The sequence below is a fragment of the Typopeltis vanoorti genome, chromosome 15 (assembly GCF_054136105.1).
Source record: "Typopeltis vanoorti isolate ZY-2024b chromosome 15, IOZ_Tvanoo_1.0, whole genome shotgun sequence".
Taxonomy (NCBI): Eukaryota; Metazoa; Arthropoda; class Arachnida; order Uropygi; family Thelyphonidae; genus Typopeltis; species Typopeltis vanoorti.
This window is the reverse complement of record NC_143563.1, coordinates 13,704,496-13,726,093: the sequence shown is the minus strand read 5'-3', so window position 1 is coordinate 13,726,093 and position 21,598 is coordinate 13,704,496. Positions and strand designations below refer to the sequence as shown.

Here is a 21,598-nt window from a genome sequence, read left to right as displayed (position 1 = left end):
CTCTTTTGAGAATGGGGTGAACTTAGGTTTGCTTACATATTATGGAGATGAAACTAGTGGGTATAAGAAAGTGTAGAGATGATATAAGATGCATGTTAGTTCTGAAACATAATATCAGGTTATGTTTCAAAACTAACATGTAACTAGAGAGGATACTATCAGCACCGAAGACTTTTTTTGGATGCTTATGTTGTTTGCGATTCTTCAGATGTATTTCTAGCAAAAGACCATAGAAGATAAGTAGTACCCATATATTTTTAATGCAGGTTACTGTGGTCTCTAAGCAGTTGCTGTAGGAGAAGAATAATACTGCAGGTCAGTCAGCTTTGTTTTGAGATGTTGTTGTTGTGATAGTGCCATTTTTTTTAAATTACTACCACACACAAACGGTAGAAGGGTGTCTAATAACAAATAAATGCCATGTGTAGGCAGGATCAGGAGTAGAATAATCTGTTGATATTCTTGAAGTGTTGGATGCTATAGTCCTTTGGAAATGATTCACAGAGTAGGCTGTTCTACAGAATGGAGGTGGATGAAATGAAAGATGACTAGGAGTAGCAAGTTCAGTGAGTATGCAGTTTGTCTTTAAAGGGATGGTTTCGGATAGATATGGCAGAAATGGGAGGCATAATGGATGATAGTTCTGCAAAACAATGACCATGGAAATATCTGTAGAAGCAACACAATGCAGAACACATCTTCTATGAGAAAGTGACTGAAGAGAGTAAAAGATGTGTCATTAATCAACTCAACTGTCCTTTCTTAAACAGCATCAAGAACTGTGAGGGAGATCTTAGGTGCATCAATCCTCTGTAAGAGAGCAGAAGGTATAACAGCATTTCACTCTTTCAGAGTCATATTTTCAATTTACTGATGGTTGCTACAGTGAACAGAAATTTTGAATGGAGGAATGAAGACTAATTTCAGTGAGAATACTTTCTGTAACACAATCTGAGTAGGTGTTTATGTTTGGAAAGTGGAAACAGTAGTCTAATAGTCTGACTATGAAAAGGAAGCGAAGTGCTGCCTCTCACTTGGCCAATGACCACCAAACTGAGAGTGGCTGAGAGGAGAACTTTTTGTAGGAGAGGAAGCTTGCATAAGATTATGGTCTAAGTTATAAATAATGGCAAATATCTGTTCGATATCTGCTCAGGACATGGACTGGTTATTACTAACACCATGTTCCAACATAAAAATGTGCACAAATTCACATAGAGAGAAGAGGCAAGGAATAAGAAAAGTCTCATTGACTATGTTATTGTTGATAGTGATGTTTTCTCCCTGGTGCAGAACACCAGAGTGTATAGAGGATTTGAAATTGGAAGTGGTCACTATTTAGTCTTGAGCAGGATAAAATTGAATTTCATATTGAAAAGAATAACAGGTAAGAAAGTTTTAAAGTGAATAAAAGTTGAGCAGCTCTCAGATGTGAACTGTAGACTAAAATACACAAAGATTATTGAAGAAAAAATGAAAGATTTTGAGAACAGAAATCAAACCTTGGAGATTCAGTGGCAAACTCTGAAGAAAACCCTGATTGATTCAGCCAGAGAGGCATGTGGTGAGGTTTTCTGCAAGGATAGAAAAATCAGAACTCCATGGTGGACACAGGAAGTTAAAGAGGCAGTGAAGGAAAAGAAGAAAGCATATCAAAAGTTCCTGTCAAATAAGTCAGCTTGTGCTCTTAGAGAATATAGAGACAAATGCAGGAATGCTAAACATTGTGTAAAACTAGCTAAACAAAAGTCATGGGAGGACTTTGGCAAGAATATAGAAAATAAATATCAAGAAAGTGGCAAAATATTCTGGAGGTTGTTGAAGAAGCTTAGGAATGGAGGAAAGAGTGCTGTAAAAGGAGTTAGAAATGATAAAGGTAACATGAAAATGGGAGAAAAAGATATCCTTGAAGTATGGAGTAATTACTTTGAAAAACTGCTAAATGAAACAAGCAGTGATGACAGCACAGTGGTAAAAAACACTAACCAGGCATGCAGTCAGGAAATCATATCCATACTTGAAGTAGAAAAACCAATCAAAGGCTTGAAATGAGGAAAGGCAGTAGGAGTAGATGATATTCGACCAGAAATGCTGAAGTATGGTGGTATAAATGTCTTACAGTGGCTGCACTGCATAGTTCAGAAAGCCTGGACAGAGGGACGAATTCTCAATGATTGGAGTAGAGCTCTCATAGTACCCATATATAAAAAGGGAATTAAAACTGAATGTGAGAATTACAGAGGTATTTCCCTACTGAGTGTTCCTGGCAAGATCTATGCAAGTATTCTTGAGAAACGGTTGAGAAGAATTGTGGAAGAAAAGCTTGGTGAAGAACAAGCTGGATTCAGGCCAAATAGAGGCTGTCAGGATCAGATCTTCACTTTTACGACAAATAGTGATGAAATCAAGGAATATAACAAAGATCTGTATTTAAGTTTTGTCGATTTGGAAAAGGCATATGACAAGGTGCCAAGAGAGAAGCTATTCAATACGCTAAAGTTATATGGTGTCAATGGGGTATTATATCAAGCAATACTTAGTCTTTATTTGAGTTGTAAGTCAGCAGTCAGAAGTGAAGGAAGTACAGGAAGATGGTTTATTGTTAAATCTGGTGTGAGACAAGGATGTACATTATCCCCTCTGTTATTCATTATTTATATGGATCACATTATGAAGGAAAGTGGAATTAAACATGATATCAAAATTGGAGATGTTAATGTCAGCTCTTTGCTTTATGCGGACGTGTTATACTTCTAAATAAATCCGCTACAAGTCTGCAAGATTCTCTGACTAAATTGAATAGCTGTTGCAATAGAAATGGTATGAAGATCAGCAATAAAAAGACAAAGACAATGAAAATAGGCAGAATCATTGAAAATGTCAACTGTGTTGTGAATGGAGAACCTGTGGAACAAGTAAAACATTTCAGCTACTTAGCACGATTTTTACTGAAGATGGTAAATTAAATATAGAAATAGACAACAGAATCAGCAAAGCTGATATGGTGGGAAGTCAATTGAATAAATTCATATGGAATAAGAGAGAAATTAGTCGGAACACTAAATTAGCTGTATACAAGACAGTGTTCAAACCAGTTTTAACTTATGGATATGATAGCTGGGTCAGAAGTGAAACACTTGGCCAAAGACTAGAGACTGCAGATATGAGAGTCCTGAGAAAGATTAGAGGCGGGAACAGATGGCATCAATGGAAATATCATATTAAAAATGAGAAGATATTAGGAAAGAACTTGGCATTGTCAGCATCCAGGAATGCGTTAGCAGAGCTAATCTCAGGTGGTATGGTCACTTAAACAGAATGGGCGAAGAAAGATTAGCAAAACAAGTGTTCTCTGCCAGGTTGGCAGCAAAGCGACCCAGAGGAAGACCAAGATATAGGTGGATTGATACAGTACAAAGTGCATTAGACGATAGAAATATAAGATCTGATAATGTTGGAGTCTTGACAAGTAACAGACTGATTTGGAGGAAAATTGTAGATAGGAAGTTAGTAATGATGTAATTTTTTTCATGTGGTACTATCATATCCTGTATGCCCCTTGAGGGTACATGGCAGGAATTTGATGATGATGATGATGTTATAAGTTAATTTTACAGTATACCTAAAGATAAACTGGTAAGAAAAGAAAACATGTTTTTAGAATGGAGAGCTGTTTGGTATTCTGGTTAGTAACTAGATGATTTATATTAGATAACCGCTTACAGCAAGCACTTCAGTATGTGCAGTTTGATTGGTGGAATTCTAGAATAGAAGCCAATTAAAACTTCTGGACAATAAATCCGTAAGGATAATAACCACTATTTGTATCTGAAGAATAAAAATCAAGCTTCAGGGATAAGAAGTAAAAGAGGTCTAAGTGATTTTCAGAATTTGGAGAGTGGAAGGGATAGCTTTTTTTTCTTGTAGATAAACTTATACATTGGTTAGACATAGCTTCTAATTTTTTAAGGAAATGACAACATAGGCATTATGAAGGGTGCAAAAAGGGACAAGGAAACCTTAAAGCTAAGAGAGCATTTCAAGATCTGGCATAAAATGAGATTGTATAAAATGCATATGTGCAGATTCTATCTTTGGCAGAAGTAACAATACAAAGTGTAACTTAGAATGTTAAGATGTACATTTATACATCTTAACTATGCATGCTGATGTTCACTTTAATTTTTAAATTCTGAACAATATATTTAAATTAATATCCAATGAGGACTTTTTTGTAATTAATATATTTTAGCAAGAAAGGAGTAGGAGCTAGGTTTTTCTGTCACAGGGCAGTGAATAAGTGGAATAGAAGTAGGCGTAGTGAGTTGCCTTTAGGAGTAGTGAGTGCATATAGTGAAAGATTTTAAGAGAAGGTATGACAGTTGGTTTGGGTGATTTATAGCCTCCCTCGATGAGTCCTTGACTCCCTGGTGGTCTCAGATAATTATAATAATAATATTGTCTCCTTCTACTTCTCCCTTCTATGTGTTAGGCCTACTGGCCTGTTACAGCACTATCTTAAGCCCTTCTAAGTCATACCCGTCCCGAGGATAAGGTGACTAGCCCTATGCCTCCAGTATATAACAGCTGTAGCTGCATGTGTTCACAGGGCCTGTTTGCCTGCTTTGCAGGAGGAAAAACTCCAGATAAACTGGGTAGAAAAACCCTGCTGTCCATGCCCAAGACCAGCTAACTTGGCTATGTCTGAGAAAGATCCTTAAGCTCCTCACATCAGCAACAGGAATCAAACCAGGACCCTCCTTTCCTAGGCATATGGTTGCAAAGTGCACAGCCACTAGGCTAACCGAGCAGACTGAAAATATTACTGATATCTCTAAACATTATCTCTCAAGTATACCCTTATTAATATACTCTTATAAAATTCTTAATCAGCAGCTGTAAATCTAAACTTTCTAGGAGGCCAATTCAATTATTCTTTGAAAATGTTGCTCAGTTTCGAAGAAGAATTTACATTCCTAAACATTAAATAAATAATATCATTGAAGCAGCCATTTTTCAACTATTTTCTTTGAACAATTTAGAAATGGCTGACATTTTAAAGGAAATATTACTTTCATTAGTTAAAGTGGATGAACCAATCAAATAATTGCTAGTTGAATTTAGTTCAGTGATGCGATTTGTAGCGATATCGGCAGAACGTAAACAATGTAAGCAATAACTGTGTTCCAAATTTGGTGGAAATCGATTGAATAACGATCTATACAAGGTGAATGCAGAGACAAGATTCCCCTTGCAGTTGCCTTTAGTGTAGTCCAAATGGACTGAAATTCACAGAGGAAACATCCCATCCCTGAGAATTAAGCCATGTGAGAAATTGGTATTTTCAAATTTGGTAGAAATCGATTAAATGATGCATAGAGAAACAGATCTACAAAAATGAAGCAATACCTACTGATTGGACCAAATTAGTTATAACTCCTGTATACAAAAAAAAAAAAAAGGAGATAAAACAGAATGCAATAATTACAGAGGCATTAGCCTCCTCAATATTCCAAGTAAGGTTTTTCAGAAAGTACTCTAAAAACAAATTAAGCCACATATAGAACTAGCATTAGGAGAACAAGTGGGTTTCAGACCAGGACGAAGCACAATTGATCAATTATTCACCTTAATTAAGACAGCTAACAGAAAAAACACTAAAGTACAACCAGAGTTGCTATATAAATTTCATAGACTTTCGTTAGAGATTTGATTCAATCCGTAAAAGAGAACTATGGGAAACTATGAAAGAATTTGGAATTCCAAACAAAACTATAAGAATAATAAAGAATCTACATGAGAAATCGGAAAGTGCAGTATGAGTGGAGGACACCTTAACCAACTGGTTCCAAACAGAGAGTGGAGTAAAACAGGGATGCAATCTGTCACTGGACCTGTTCAATCTTATACTGGAAGAAGCAACCAGTAAAGCATTAAACAAAGAAGACTCTGGAATCAAAATATATGGGAAAAATATAACTAATTTAAAATTTGTAGACAACATTGAATAACTTGCAAGCATGAAAGAAGATCTACAATGAATTTCTGATAAAATAAAGGAAGAATGTATAATATTTGAATTAAAACTAAATATAGAAAAAACAAAAATTATGCAAATAGTAAAAAGAAATGCCAATATGAAAATTGAAACTGATAGTAAGAATCTAGAGCAGGCAGAAAACTTCACCAACCTTGGGGGAGAGTAATTGAGTACAACGGCGAAATTACAAAAGATATAAATAGATGAATCAGTCAAGCATCCCAAACTTTTGGACGACTAAATAAAATATGGAAGTCAAGAGACATCAAACGAGTAACAAAAGTAAGAATCTATGAGACAATGGTCCTCCCAATACTTCTCTATGGAAGTGAATGCTGAAATCTCAAAAAAGCTGAAGAGAAAAAATTATTAACTACTGAAATGGGTTGGCTAAGAAGATTACTTGGAATATCTCTGCTGATAGACCAAGAAAATGGCTAAAACAAGAAATAACAATAGATAAAATCCAAGAAAGAAGAATGCGATGGTTTGGTCACCATGTGGCCAGAATGGGAACAGAAAGATTACCAATTAAATCCCTGTATACAATGATGGAAGATAAAAGATCCAAAGGGTGGCCCAGAATTAGATGGATAGACAAAATAAAAGAGGATCTGAAAACCAAATCACAACAAGTGACACCAAACTGGACAGAATTGTTTGGACTCTCCAGGGACATACAGAAGTAGAATGAGTCCATTCAGCCTCATCATCATCCACACAGATGATGAAAGAGAGGAGGAGAAGAGAAGAAGAAAAAGAAGAATTTTTTTATAATAGAGTGACAGCTAAGTTGAATAAAGAGAATTGTTACACAATGATAACACTGGATTTTGCAAAAGTGTTTGACAGGATACACATGGAGTCCTTTTATGTAAACTGAAACTAATGGGGTGGATATGAAACTGGTGATATGGATAAAAGGTGAGTGATGGATAGATACCAAAAAAGTAGTATATGGAGGAGCAGGACAGTGTTGTGCTGCAAGGCTCTGTGCTTGGTTGGATGACTGCTGTTTATCTGATGCATAAATGATATAAGAAATAATTTGAAGGGAATATTCAGTTGTTTGCTGATGATGCTAAGCTGGGTAGGGTAATAGTTAATCAAGGTGATGTGGAGAGCTTGCAAGATAAGTTAAATAGGCTGACAGTATGGGCAAAACATAATGGTTGTCAATTGAATGTGGAAAAGTATCAAGCTATGTATTTTAAGATAAAAAGATTACAAGCTGTGTACCACACTGAGGGAAATGTACTCCAAGAAATTGATGCAGCCAGAGATTTGTAGTAGTAAACCGAGAGAGTTGAAATTTAGAGGTCATATTGCTAAAGTAGCCAGGATAGCTCACAGAATTACTTGGTTAGTGAAGAACACACTAACAAGCAGAGATAAGGAAGTTATCATTCTTCTTTATAAAGCCTCGATATGAACACATCTGGATTACTGTGCTCAGGTCTGGACATCTGGGTTGCTGAGGATGAGGTGGAGATAATTAAGGTGGAGATATAGAAACATTTAAATCCAGAGACAAGTGACCAAGATGGTCTGTGGAATGCTCCCTTTGAGGAGAGATTGAGGGTTGCAAAAGTTATTATTATTACATCACACCTCCAGGGAGTCCTAAGACTCATCAAGGGAGGGCATCTACTCTTCGTCTCACTACTCCACCAACCTTGATCATCTAACACCAACGCCATCTACTACCGACTACCACCACTAGTACTTTCACAGACAATCACAAACATCCATACCCACGGCAGGATTCGAACCCGCAGCCTTTTGGCTGGAGAGTGGATATGCTAACCACTCGGCCAACCAGGCCAGCAAAAAGGTTGGTTGATAGGCATAAAAAAAAGGAAGATATAGAAACATTTAAATTACTTATGAGATTTTATAGGATTAATACAAAGAAAATATTTCAGCAGTTGGCTAGATGGATCAGGACAGGAGGTCATCCCTGGAAGTTGGGCAAGACTATGGTTAGCAAGGGTGTGAGGACTAATTTTTTGCTTGGAGAGTGGTGAATGAATGGAATGGGTTGCTTGAGTCAGTTGTTAGTGCTTTGTCTGTTAATGGTTTCAAGGAGAGGTATGATAGATATCGTGTTGATAATTTGGGTCTTTCATGATGAGTCTTAGGACAACTCCCATACAATAATATAATAATAAATTAGCATATATATTTCAAAAAATAACCTAAATGACTATAGGTTATTTTTTAGCCAAATGATAAAACAGAAAATAACTAATTTATTTTTAAATACACTACTAGTTTTGTCTTTCTAGATGACTTCATCGGGTGCATTACATAGAAGTGAAAAAAACATTACTAGAGTATATGTGCCATCGTTTTAAGTTATCAATGGATTGCTCACATTTGAATGAATTCTCGGAGACTAGCTGTGTTATTGTTCTCATGCTCAAGAAAGTGATCTCACAACTGCCAGGGATGAATAGCAAAGGAAAATATCAGAAAGATTCTAGCTGAGGTTGATATTAATATCAAGGTTTGGTGCAATGTCTCTTGTTTCCAAGATTTTTCTTTTAATGTTATCATAGTATTTATATTTTTGGATCTATTCCAATTTACATTATATATAACATATATGTATGTGTGTGTGTGTGTGTGTGTGCGTGTGTGCTTGCTAATTTATTTAAAGCATGCTGTGTATGGTGGATGTTGTAATTAGAAATTGGCAGCAAAAATATAGTACTGTAACTAAAACACAGCAATTTGCTTTAAGTATCATAGATTTTAAGTATTCAGTATTACTTCTACATGAAAGTTAATGGATCATAGCAAATGATCTTAGTCATAGACAGTATAATTGTATTAAGTCCAAGAAAAAAAGCTGACTATATAATAGTTTATTTGTTGTCATTTGTAACACAATTTTAATTGTTTTGAGATGTTTTGAAGTTAAAAATGATCTAATTTAAAGAGGAGTTAACAAATTTCAGTACAGATCCTAAATACTAAATTTCATTAAATTTTGATCTGCCAGAGTAGAATTACTATGTATCACTGCAATTTAACCAAAATTAGAAATGCCACAAAAATTGAGAACTTTAAATATTAAAAATTTCATTGAATACTACATTTACTTTGTATCATTATGAAATAGTTTATCTCTGCAAATGATTCAATTTAAATCAAAACTGAACTGGCTTCATAATTTTCTGTATCCCAAACTAAATTTCAGTAAAATCCATACAGGTAGAGATGATTTGTTATATGAAAGAAATCAAATACATGCTTAGGGATTATAAAAAATCCTTTCAAATTCAGCATGACCAGTCCAACATTATAATTGGATCTTTCACTGACAGTCAAACATACTTGTTAAGAAGTTGCTTTTATACAGCATTGCAGATTATAATATATCTATTCAAATGTATCTCAGCTTGCCTAAACATGAATTTTTTAAACTTTATAAGCACTGCTAAGCTGAGGCAGTCTCATTCTAAGGAATTCCACCTTGCAAGAACATCATACATAAGTTATTGTTTAAATAACCCTTTATTACTATGGAGGTCACTGAAGAGCACATTAGGCACATCATGTTTTATGAGTTCAAAAAAGGCAACAATGCTGCTAACACTGTAAAAAATGTGCAAGAAGTGTATGGCAATAATGTTTTGAATGTGCAAAAGTACCAGCGATGGTTCCAAAAATTTCAACAAGGGGACTATAGCTTGAAAAACCCCCCTCGCACTGGCCACACTGTCTCTCTCTCGATAATGATGTACTGGAAGCCTCTAATGCAAGAAATGCCAATGCAACTGTTGAAGATTTAGCAAAAGATCTTAATTCATTGTCATCAACCATCATTGCCATTTGCAAGAACCTGGAATAGTGTCTAAGCTCGGCAAATGGGTTCCTCACGAACTGATGAACAACAATTGAAGAGAGCACATCAACATCTGCACTGCTCTTCATTCTAGAGAGGTTCGATCTCTGTTTTTAAGTCATGTAGTCACCAGGGATAAAAAGTGGATACTTTAAAAGAATGGTAAGCACTAAAGGCAGTAGGTTCGTTTGGGGGGGGGGGGGGAAGAGGCTAAACCTCTGCCAAAACAAGACTTTCATCCTCAGAAGGTTTTGTTAAACATTTGGTGGGATATGGCTGGTATTATATTATAATTATACACTTTGAACTCTTGCCACAAAACCAAACAATCACAGCTGAAGTATATTATGACCAACTCAATCAACTGAATGAAAAACTGAAAAAAAAGAGGTGTTCTCTGGTCAATTGAAAGTGTGTTGTTTTGCACCATGATAATGCATGTCCTCATAGTGCAAGAATCACCTGTACCAAGATTGAGGAACTTGGCTGGGAAAAGCTTCCACATCCTCCATATTCTCCTGATCTTGCACATTCAGATTACCACTTATTTTGAAGTTTGCAATATTTCATTAATGAAAAAATTGAGCCTATGTGACTTCTTTACCTCCAAACCTCCTGAATTCTATAGAAATGGCATTATGAAGCTTTCACAACATTGGAAGAGTTTCATTAATTCAAATGAAGAATATATACTTGATTAAATCAGCAAGCTAATTATCTTTTATATCCTTTCATAACTTAATGCTAAAAACAACATTACTTTCGGGATGACTTGATTTTACAAGGAGGGATCAAACAACCTTAACATATGTATTAAAAGGCTTAGGTGTTGTTGATTATTCATATTAGTGCTTCACAGTATAAACAACACCAACAGATGGAAAAATAAATTAAATTATTGAACTTACTAACATAATAAAATTAGTTTAATCCTTTATCCAAGTGTGAGCAAACAAAGTTTGCGCCTGAAGTATCTTCAGGACTAGGGTAAGGTGATACCCTAGTCCTGAAGCTCACACTTGGATAAACGATTAAACTAATTTTATTATACTCTAACCAAGTGAAAAATAAACTTTCAAGAACTTACTAACATTTTGCTGGTTTTCTATCTAGCATCATCAGAAGAAAAATTATAACTGTGACAAATATACAAGCACTACACTAAAACATTAGAAACATTTTTAATTAGAAACAAAACCTTGACATACTTTAAAGCAAGGTGATGACGAAGAACTGCATACTGCTGAATAGCTTTTACTGAGTCATAAACTTCTTCCACTGCATCAACTCGTTTTAAGGAATTTTCCTGTTCTGGATCTAATGCCAGTTCTATAATCTGTAAAATAAAATATATAAAGTAAAAATATATAAAACAAAAATAAAAATAATAAATACATACAGTGATGCCTACAAAAATCAGATGGAGATATTTTCAATTGAAACATATTGTTTTTATCAGGAAAACGATTTTGATATTATGAAGCTTTGCAGTAACTTATTATAGTGAGTAAGTACTTTAAATTTGTTTGCTACAGGAAGAGCCAAGAAAATAGTTTTCCCCAGCAAAAACAAGTAAGAAAATAAGAATGAAAGTTAATCAGCCAATTAATATGTAACTTATTAAAAATAGAGCACCTTCATAGTTTTAGTTGGTGATGATGATTCCCATTAGTAGGAAAGACCTTGGTTTGAATTCAATCTAGAATGCAAAAATCCTTATAAAGTCTAAATGAAACTTGCTAAGAAATTACATTCTCGTTTAATCCATTTATCTAAGTATAAGGAAACAAACCTTGAATGTGAAGTACCTTCATGATAGGCTACTTGTATAAAGAGGCTGATGGCTTCACATCAATTGCACTAATATCCCATAATGAATGAGTAAAAAAACATATATCATTAACATAAGAAGTATTTATGGAAAAGAAGCCAAACTGGTAGATAAACTAGAGAAGTGCCATGTAAACATAACTGGTGTTACTAAGAAAAAAGAAGTGAGATCCTTGCTAAATAATAAAATTGGATGTTATAGCTGAGCAGTAGTAATCAAGGAAAAGGAGTAGCAATAGCATTGCACACCAAACACAAATAAACTTCTTGACTTGTAGATAATTTCAAACAAAGTTGTAAGGACAAGGTTCAAAATGTGAATTCAATGAAGAAACTTATTTGTGTCTATGGTCCCACAGAAGATTTACTAAGTGGGATGTGACAAATTTTTCTAGAAGGTAATGTAAAGAAAAGAAAAACTGCTTGTTGGCAATCTAAACAGCTTGGTACAAAATGAATCCCTGGCATATAGAAATGATTTTGAAAAATTTGGAGAAAAGAGCAACGCTAATAATAATGGCAAATGTCTGGTGGAGTTCTTTTCAGCACATGGACTAATCATCACTGACACTATGTTAAATTATATAAAGATGTACTCAAGAAGTTAAAGAGGTAGTCCTGGAAAAGAAAAGAGCATACAGAAAGTTCCTGGCAAGTAAGTTTGTATATGCCTTAAGAGAAAAATGTAAAAGAACAAATCTATGTATAAAAATAGCGAAACCAAAGTCATGGGAAAATGGGAAATCAAGAGGATAAATATCAGGAGGAAATTATTCAAATTAAGTGGATATTGAATCCAACACATTATTTCAAGCCGAATATAGAAACTATAAAAGTTTCAGCGGATCCAAGCATAAGCAAACCTTTCATGACAGGAGCAACAAGTAGTAAAGGTGGAGAAAGATCCAATCACTATCCTCAGTATTTCCCATAATGTAAAACACATCTCCTAGCTGACATGTATGATGTTATACATTATGGGGGGGGGGGGGAACTATCCAGACCAGTTTCGACCTTTTTTGAGATCTCGTTAGTGGGAGCCAGACCCAGATGTAAGAAAATATTCAGGTTGTAGTGATGCAGAGCTTATACTTTACATACGAGTTGTCAAAATGTGTCAAATTACAAAAGGCACCAAGAATTACTGAAATAAGAGAGCCAAAAGGCTTCATTTCGATGATGCACAATTATTCAAATTAAGTGGATATTGAATCCAACATTATTTCAAAGCGGAATAGAGAAATTACAAGAGTTTCGTGCCAAATATAGAAACTATAAAAGTTTCGGCAGATCCAAGCATAAGCAAACCTTTCATGACAGGGGTAACTCGTAGTAAAGGTGGATCAAGATCCAATCACTATCCTTAGTATTTCCCATAATGTAAAACACATCTCCTAGCAGACATATATGATGTTATACATTATGGGGGGGGGTGATCACTACCCAGACCAGTTTCGACCGTTTAATGTATAACATCATACATGAAAAGAGAAACAAGAGGAGGTAGTTAAACAATTCACAGTGAAAGGTCTTGCAGAAATGTTTTCTGCAGTTATCGATGTTCTCAAAATGGCTGAAGACATGAACCCAAATGCTGAACGCTACTTACTATAGAAAGGAGAATACATGATGCAGTTGCTTGCTATAAACAAATTTATGATGAAAATAAGAAGAGGAATAAGCAAAGCACATTGGACATTTTCATAAAAACAAAAAACAAAAAGTTACACCAGAAGAGCCGCAGCCTGATCATTTACATAGGGAAGGTAATGAAGATGTGATTGTGGAGAAAGATTTGAGTGATTATTCTCCTGTTTTATAGTGGCAGTAACGCATAGTACAGTTTATAAGGTTTAAAAATTTAAATGACAGTATACTTATTACGGTTAAGTCTCTAACCCCATAACTCTGTTGATTTAATGTATTGATTTACATTAAACCTGCCGGATGGAAGAGAACCCCGATGTAAGTCGAGGGTTCTCTTCTAAATATGGGTAGTGGGTTGGGAAAGTAGGAACTTGTTTACATTTGATTTGAAAGACTGTATATTGTATTCCTTGGGAAACACATCAGGGGAGAGACTGTTCCACAATACAGCAGTTGCAGGGATGAAGGAAGAGAAAAAAGAACTTGTTCTGTTTGTTTCAAGGTGCATTGTGAAGGGATGTTGAGCAGTAGCTGCACATGTTCCAATGAGCTTAGTACTAAGTGGAAGAATTATTGATGTTATTTCAGATGAACATTTCCCATGGAAATATTTGTAGAATATACATATTGCAGAAACCAAATGTCTATGTGAAAGTGTGGGGAGTGAGTTGGTAAGAGATGGGTCATTAATAAGTCTAATTGCAATCCTCTGTATTGAATCAAGCATTTTGAGGGAGTGTTTAGGGAGCCCCACCCCATATGTGATGTGATGAAATCCTAGTTTTTTTTGAAGCTGAGGATGCAATGGTTGTGATGTGTTTATGCCTAGGCTTGATGTCAGGATAATTCCAAGAGAGATCTCATCTTGTCTGGAAATTTGGATGTTGTTGAAAATAATACTGGGAAAAAATGGTTTTCTTTTTTATGAGAAATAAGACAGAATTGATGAGGTTATCTGAACCCCATTAGGCTTGGAGATCAGAATTTAGGGCGGTGGTGGTTGATGTTCTGCAGGTTGAGATGAGTTGTGCAGAATAAGGTTTATCAAATGAAAGGGATGAGAGAATGTGCTGTCATCTGCAAAACTGTGTATTGGATTGGAGGTCAACTGAAGTAGGTCACTGATATAGAGGGAAAAGGGCTGGTGAGAGGATGAGGAACCATCCATCACACACACAGTATGTGTGTCGAGAAAGAAAGCTGGCAATCCAACTACAGAAGTTCTGAGACAGACCAAATGGTGACAGTTTGCTTAGTAAGCCTTTGTGCCAGACTCTGTCTAAAGCTTTGGAGATATCAAGTGCAACCATTTCATATTCGTCAAGCTTCTCCATGACATTTGTCCAGAGATGAGTGACAAGTGAGCAGATCTCCTGTTGATTGGCAATGAAGTAATTCATATTGGTGGTCATTTATTAGGGCGCCTTAGTATGCCTTTGTGCCGGACCCTGTCAAAAACTTTGGAGATATCAAGTGCAACCATTTCATATTCGCCAAACTTCTCCATGGCATTTGTCTAGAGATGGGTGACATATGTGAGCAGATCTCCTGTTGATTGGCAGCGACGGAATTCATACTGGCGGTCGTTTATTAGGTGGGTGCCTTCAAGGTAGTGCAGGAGTTGGGAATTTATGATTTTTCCTATTACTTTAGACAGGACTGAGGTAAGCGAAATAGTGCAGTAGTTGGACGGCAGTGACTTGTCGCCCTTCTTGGGAATGGATTAAATATAGCCAATTTCCAAGTTGTGGAATAGATACCAGTGGAGTATGAGAGTATATACAGGCAACATAGGATAGGAGTCAGTTCTGGTGAACAAACTTTCAGGACAATTGGAGGAATGCCATCAGGACCAGGAGACTGTTTTGTGTCTAATTTGGATAGTATTTTTCTGATCTCTTTCTGGCAAAAGGATATAGGAACATTGTATGTTGGACATTTGGAATGGTTGGGGGACATTTACCATTGTCAGTTATGCATACATTGGAAGCAAAGTGTGAAGCCAGAAGATTAGCATTTTCTGTGGGTGAAGATGCAGTAGAGCCATCTGGGTATGGTAGAGGTGGGAATAGTGTTGGGCAGAAGTTTCAGCCAATTGTTTTGGCGAGAGACCAAAAGGCTCGGCTGCCGTTTCGACAGGCTGCTAGTTTCCTGCTTTTTGCTCTTTCAAATTATTTTGGAATCATTGATTGTTTTTTTTTTTTTGCATCTAATTTGGGCTTCAGTATAAGCTCTAAAGGAGGATGGAGTTCTTGATTTGAGCCAGTTATGGTATGTTTGGTTTTTCATTTGTACAGCCTTGGCATATCTTTTGGAGAACCAGGGTTTAGTTAGAGAATGGCAGTTCGGAATAGTGTGGGGAATGTATGTTTCCCCACAATGAATGATTAAATTAATTTCAGTCAATATTTAAACTCACTGGTTTCTGGCCAGGAAGCTTTTTCATTTTCGTGCATATAACCATAAAAACTGGAAAAACTGTGGCAGAGTAAGAGTCATCGCTCTGTTCAGCTTCAAAGCATCTATGGATCCTTATCATCCAACCCCTACAAATTAAAAAATATCATCAATATTAAGAAGATTTTAATTCAAATTTAAATTTGAACTGCAGTTTAATACGGTCAATAAAATAAAGCAGAATAAGGCAGCCAATTAGAGATATTTGTACTACTTGCGACACTGATGGAGACAACTTCAGGTAAATGATGACTTCACGGTACATGCTAACTGAAATGCTTTCGAATCAGACTACAATAATATAAGTAAAACTAAATATAACCAAATGATATTATGCTCACACTAGCTAAATTAACTTATTCTGGGCTACTAAACACTAATCTGAATCAATGACAAAAGTGTAACAAGATTATGGAACAATATATCATGTATCCAACTATGGTTCATCTTATAGGTCACCAATGACAACAATATAATGCCAATAAAAGCAGTGAATCTCTCTATCAAGTCATCAGTAATACACCTTCCTTTTCAAATAATGTCTTTAACATGTATCTGGTGATTGGATTCTGCAGAATAAACTTTTTTTTCTTTTTTTATGTAATGTGCATCCCATTTGTGAAAGGTTGGCAACTTATACAGTAAATCTGGTGTTGTGGATAAGCTAGCTTGAGTTTGATAATCCAGAACTTTTCTCTACAGACTAAACATGGTACTTTTTCAAGCCACTTCAGACCTCCAATAAGCAGGGAAGTGGTCTCATACAAGTCACAGCAATTCATCACACATAAAAACGTTCACAAACTTTCATGCCACAGTAAGATTCAAACGAATGGTTGAAGTGTGGTTACACTATCCACTTGGTCAGCTGGTCTGGACAATTACCAACTATAGTTAACTCTTCTATATGAAACACTTTTATAGAAAATTTATGGAATATAACAATCCACTGAAAAGTCCTACGTAAGCTGGAGCAAAAAAGATTGAATTCTCAATTTTACAACTTTTTGTTATAATGTTCCATGGATAACTTTTTTTATTTTAGTGACTTATTTTATCTAAATAAATAAAATGATATTAATAATAATAACAAATATTCATTACTGTTTTATAGCAAAGTATAAAACAATGTTTGGTTTTTTGAAATGTAAAAAGGTTTCAAAAGTTACTGAAAGCTTATGAAAATATGTTCATATTGATAAATTATGGAGAGTACAACAGTGTTAAGAATAATTACTTTAATTTCCTGATGTTTTGACCTTCGTATTAAGTCATCTGGAGTATACACACACACACATATATATATATACACACACACAAAGACAAGCTACATTACATTTCAAATAGAATGCCAAAGTGACAATTAATTATTGATTGTTCTTAACACGGTTGTAGTCTACATAATTTATCAATATGAATGCTGATCACATCATGTAACATTAATGTTACTTAAAGGAAAGGATTATGAAAATACAATTTTCAGCAAGAGAGAAATGCCTTGATATTGCATTACTTAAAAGATGACAAACACAAGAGCCCACATTCACTTAGCATTAAGGGTTGTATTTTATTGGGCCTAAGAGCTGAAACCAACAGTTTGAAACAACTATAAGGTAAGTGAAATCCTATTATTATCCTCTTTTAATAATTATTGACCAAACTAGAAAAAAAAAAAAATCAGTCTGTATAGATAATATTGAAAATAAAGTGTTCAGATATGCAGAGAATGAATTCATATTGTGATTGATAGAATTATGCTCTTTTATGCATAATTAAAATAATTATTTCTATGGTAAAATAGGTTTCCAGGCTATATGAAGCTAGAATATATACAAGTTTTTTTTTCACAAAAAATATACATATAATAAACGAATAAAGTTACTGTTAATATACTGAGATTATACAGTCTTCACAAGCAACTGATAAGTGTAAAATATGTAAAAATAAAAAAACAGTTAATCTTTAACTAACTTGTTCTATGATTTCCTGATTAAGTGTTATTTGTATATCTGCTAGGTATCTTCCAGTTTTCATTCTTTGTTTTACTTGAATCTATAAACATTGCAGATTTCTTATAATTTTGCAAATTGGTATTAGAGATTTGATTTGTTATCTGTTATAATTACTACATCATCTGTATACGATATGTGTGATTGGTCTTCCATTGACTTTTTCGACTTTTGTTGAGTACAATGGTTCTTTAAGGAGTTCTTGGATGAAAATGTTAACAAAGCATGGGGAGAGTGGACATCCCTGCATGACTCCTCATTTGATTTCAAGTTTTTTTTTTTAGTTATGATATTTTTATATTGAACTATTGCACCTGTATTCTGATTGTCATTTGAAACAAATCTTAGTGTTTCAAAGTCTATGTTTTTCTTTGTTAATATTTGAATTAGTTTTCTTCCATTGATGGAATCAAATGCTTGTTTAAAATTTAAAAAACAGCAATAAAGGTCTCTTCTCTTCTCCCATGCAATTTCAGCGAAACTATGAAGAGTAAAGATATGGTCAATTGTTGACCTGTTTTTGTTAAAGCCAGCTTGTTCTTCTTCTGTTAGCTATAAATTATATATTTAGTTTAATCCTTTATCCAAGTGTAAACAAACAAAGTTTGCACCTGAAGAATCTTCAAAAAACTCTCCAAGTGAAAAAAACTTACAACATCTTTCTCTAATCCAGAGTAATTCAATAATAAGGTGTGACACCTTCTGGCAACTCCCACAGGTAAATATGACTTCTCCATTACTTCCACTTTGGTATCACTACCACTGGGTGTGGCTCCCACTGATGAGACCTCAATAAAGGTCGAAACTGGTCTGGGTAGTGGTCCTTCCCTTAACGCACAGCATTATACATGTCCACAAGGAGATGTGCTTTGCATCATGGGAGATACTAAGGCAAGTGATGAGAACTTATACCACCTTTACCATGAGTTGCCCCAGTCCTGAAGATACTTCAGGCACAAACTTTGTTTGCTTACACTTGGATAAAGGATTAAACTAAATATACAGGGTGGCCATAAAATAACTTTCCCTCTTTGGAGGCATCTGTAGCTAAAACCAATAAACGGAATGAGACGAAATTTTATATTGTGACTTTTGAAGGCATGGGGAGATGATTTCCACGAAAAAAATATTTAGTACCAAAAGTGGCCGATAGGGGAAATTTTGGCGCTGGCAAAGCTGAAAACAAGTGGATAATTACATTAAATTCCATGCGACTTTTGGCTGTGGGGGTATTTGAAATCCGTTGTGTATGTTGGTGGCGTTCCCAACTTGCATGTCTTGAAAGAGAACATAAAACAGGCTGTTATGAACATCCAATCCGACTCCTTACGCTCAGCTGTAGAGCACGTCGCACACCGGATGCAATTTGTTGTACACAAGAAAGGTAAGCACATTGAAAATCGTGTATGTGATCCAAGGGACCCTGATTCTGATGAATAAAACATTATTTCCTGTGAGTTCAATCACTACATTAATTTCTGTCTCTCTTGCAAGTTGTTGTTTTAGTTTAATTATTATTATTCTTATTATCATTAACGCACCACATATCCAGCTGGAATGAGTGACATGGCTGTCACTTACACCGTTGAAATGTCATTATTCCATTTTATCTGCCTTTAATGTAATTATCCACTTGTTCTCAGCTCTGCCAGCGCCAAAATTTCCCCAATCGGCGACTTTTGGTACTAAATCTTTTTTTTTTTTTTTTTTGCAGGAAAACATCTCCCCGTGCCTTCAAAAGTCTCGATATAAAATTTGGTCTCATTCCATTTATTGGTTATAGCTACAGATGCCTCCAAAGAGGGAAAGTTATTTTATCGCCACCCTGTATAATTTATAGTCTAACCAAGTGAAAAAACTTCCAACATTCTTCTGTTAGCTGTTCATAAATGCTATTTACGTGATTGTGTATTATTTTTACGAAGGGTGTGCAAGAGTGGCAAGGAAGAGTAATTGGTTTATAACTATTACATTTTTGAACATCACCTTTTGTAATGTATAAGCAAGATATTGTCTATTTTCCAATCATGTGATAAAGTCCTAGTATAAAATAAGGTGTTAATTAAATAAATGTTACCACCATGGTTAAATAACGTTAATTATTTAAACTTAACTTTGACTTAACTTTACTTTTTCCAACTACGTCTTTCAACTTCACTAGGTTAGGCCTATAAACTACTTTAACATAAACCTCTCAAGGTTAATCTGACTGTGATCAAATTCTGCTCCCCCCTGCTATTAAACAAACTTTGTATTATAAGTAAATTTAATGTGTGCAGTTCCCCACTCTCATACAAATCAAATTAGAAAATTTATTTTATTATTGACTGCACCATCTAATTTGGGTAAATTTTGTTAGAAAGTTAGGGTGAGGAAAACAGGAATTAATCACTAAATATATCCAAATTTTCTAAAAGCAAGTCGTGACTATTAGTATCTTATTATGCCAGCAGGTTCATATTTTTTGGAGAGAGTGCATTAACCAAAAGAACAGATCAGGTAGTTACAAAACAAAGACATTTCTTTTTACTAGACAAGAAGTACATTTACACTAGAGAGACTTTGCAATTATCACACTTAACTCTTTTTCAAATGTTAATGCAATCTGTATGACAAAACTCACAATCACTGGATAAACTCACTAAACATAAGCTATGTACGCACTTGCACACTGCATAAACAGATTAAATAAAATCCTTTCCTCAAATTCTGACATAAATATAGCCTGACTATATATTAATTCTTAATAGTACAACTCCCTATATTAAACTAAGTGCACATTCACAGTCTTAACAGACAAGTTCTCTAATAATATTCCCACAAAACTTTGTGACTTAGTTACTATCTTATATACACACATTTTCTTGTAAGTACATTCATGAACCTGAGATATACTTTCTTACTAATTACAAAATTCATTGCCTAATTATATATTCACCAAAATTAAAGAGTCCAAATTACAGTACTTCTTCAGGATTTTGGCATCTTCTTTTGGTAAATTCCTGGCTGCTTGGACATCATAGGCGATTGCTAGTAGATCTTTCCTCTGCCAGACATTCAATATGGAATCATCCGTAGTCACCACTGGGCTTGCGTATGACTGGTGAAGAAATCGGTCTGCTACGATCTGGAGACGTAGGGCCTACAGCATTCGACAGGAGAAAAGCCTGGCGACGAGCGGAAGAAGTCTCCACGATGACCGGAAGAAAAAGTCCTGAGCCAAGGGCCACAATCTCCTTTTATGCAAAATTGTCATCCTTTGTTTTCTATTACTGTCTTTTCGGGATTAGCCTCTAGTGATGACATCAATTCTGCCCGATCGATCAACAAGGGTTGACCTTGCAACCCTTGGTTGGTGTTTCGTCATCGCTAATCTGGTATAATCCCTACTTACAGCTTTACACCTTATTACAGCTAAACAGTCAATGTATATGCACTTTTAATAACATCTATTTAACACATATTTTCTTCATTACACTTTAAATATTACTAAATACTGAAAAATTAAAAAAATTGGAAAATTGGTTGCGAAAAATAAGCACAGAAAAAATTTTTCCTCAAGAGATTTTACACTAGTGAAAAGAATATTTTCAACAACATGAGAGAAGACTCTATACTTGGAGAGCACCTGGACAGAGAGGTGAAAAAATCAGAAATCAGATTGATTATATATTAACTCAAGATATAGAAATGTAACAAAAAATGCAAAAACTTATCCTGGAGCAAACTGCAATAGTGACCATAACCTGCTCATAATTAAAA

At 35.0% G+C, this 21,598-nt stretch overlaps 1 protein-coding gene across 1 annotated transcript in view; it reads right to left on the bottom strand.

Moving 5' to 3' along the window:
- Positions 1–21,598, bottom strand: part of LOC150098398 (eEF1A lysine and N-terminal methyltransferase-like) — a 139,343-nt gene that overhangs the window by 74,324 nt on the left and 43,421 nt on the right. Inside the window, exons 4-5 of the mRNA XM_090404818.1 lie at positions 15,790–15,916; positions 11,102–11,229 (exon numbers count right to left, since the gene is read on the bottom strand). Of these exons, the coding sequence (XP_090260944.1) occupies positions 11,102–11,229; positions 15,790–15,916 (255 nt within the window). The remainder of the gene's footprint in view (positions 1–11,101; positions 11,230–15,789; positions 15,917–21,598) is intronic.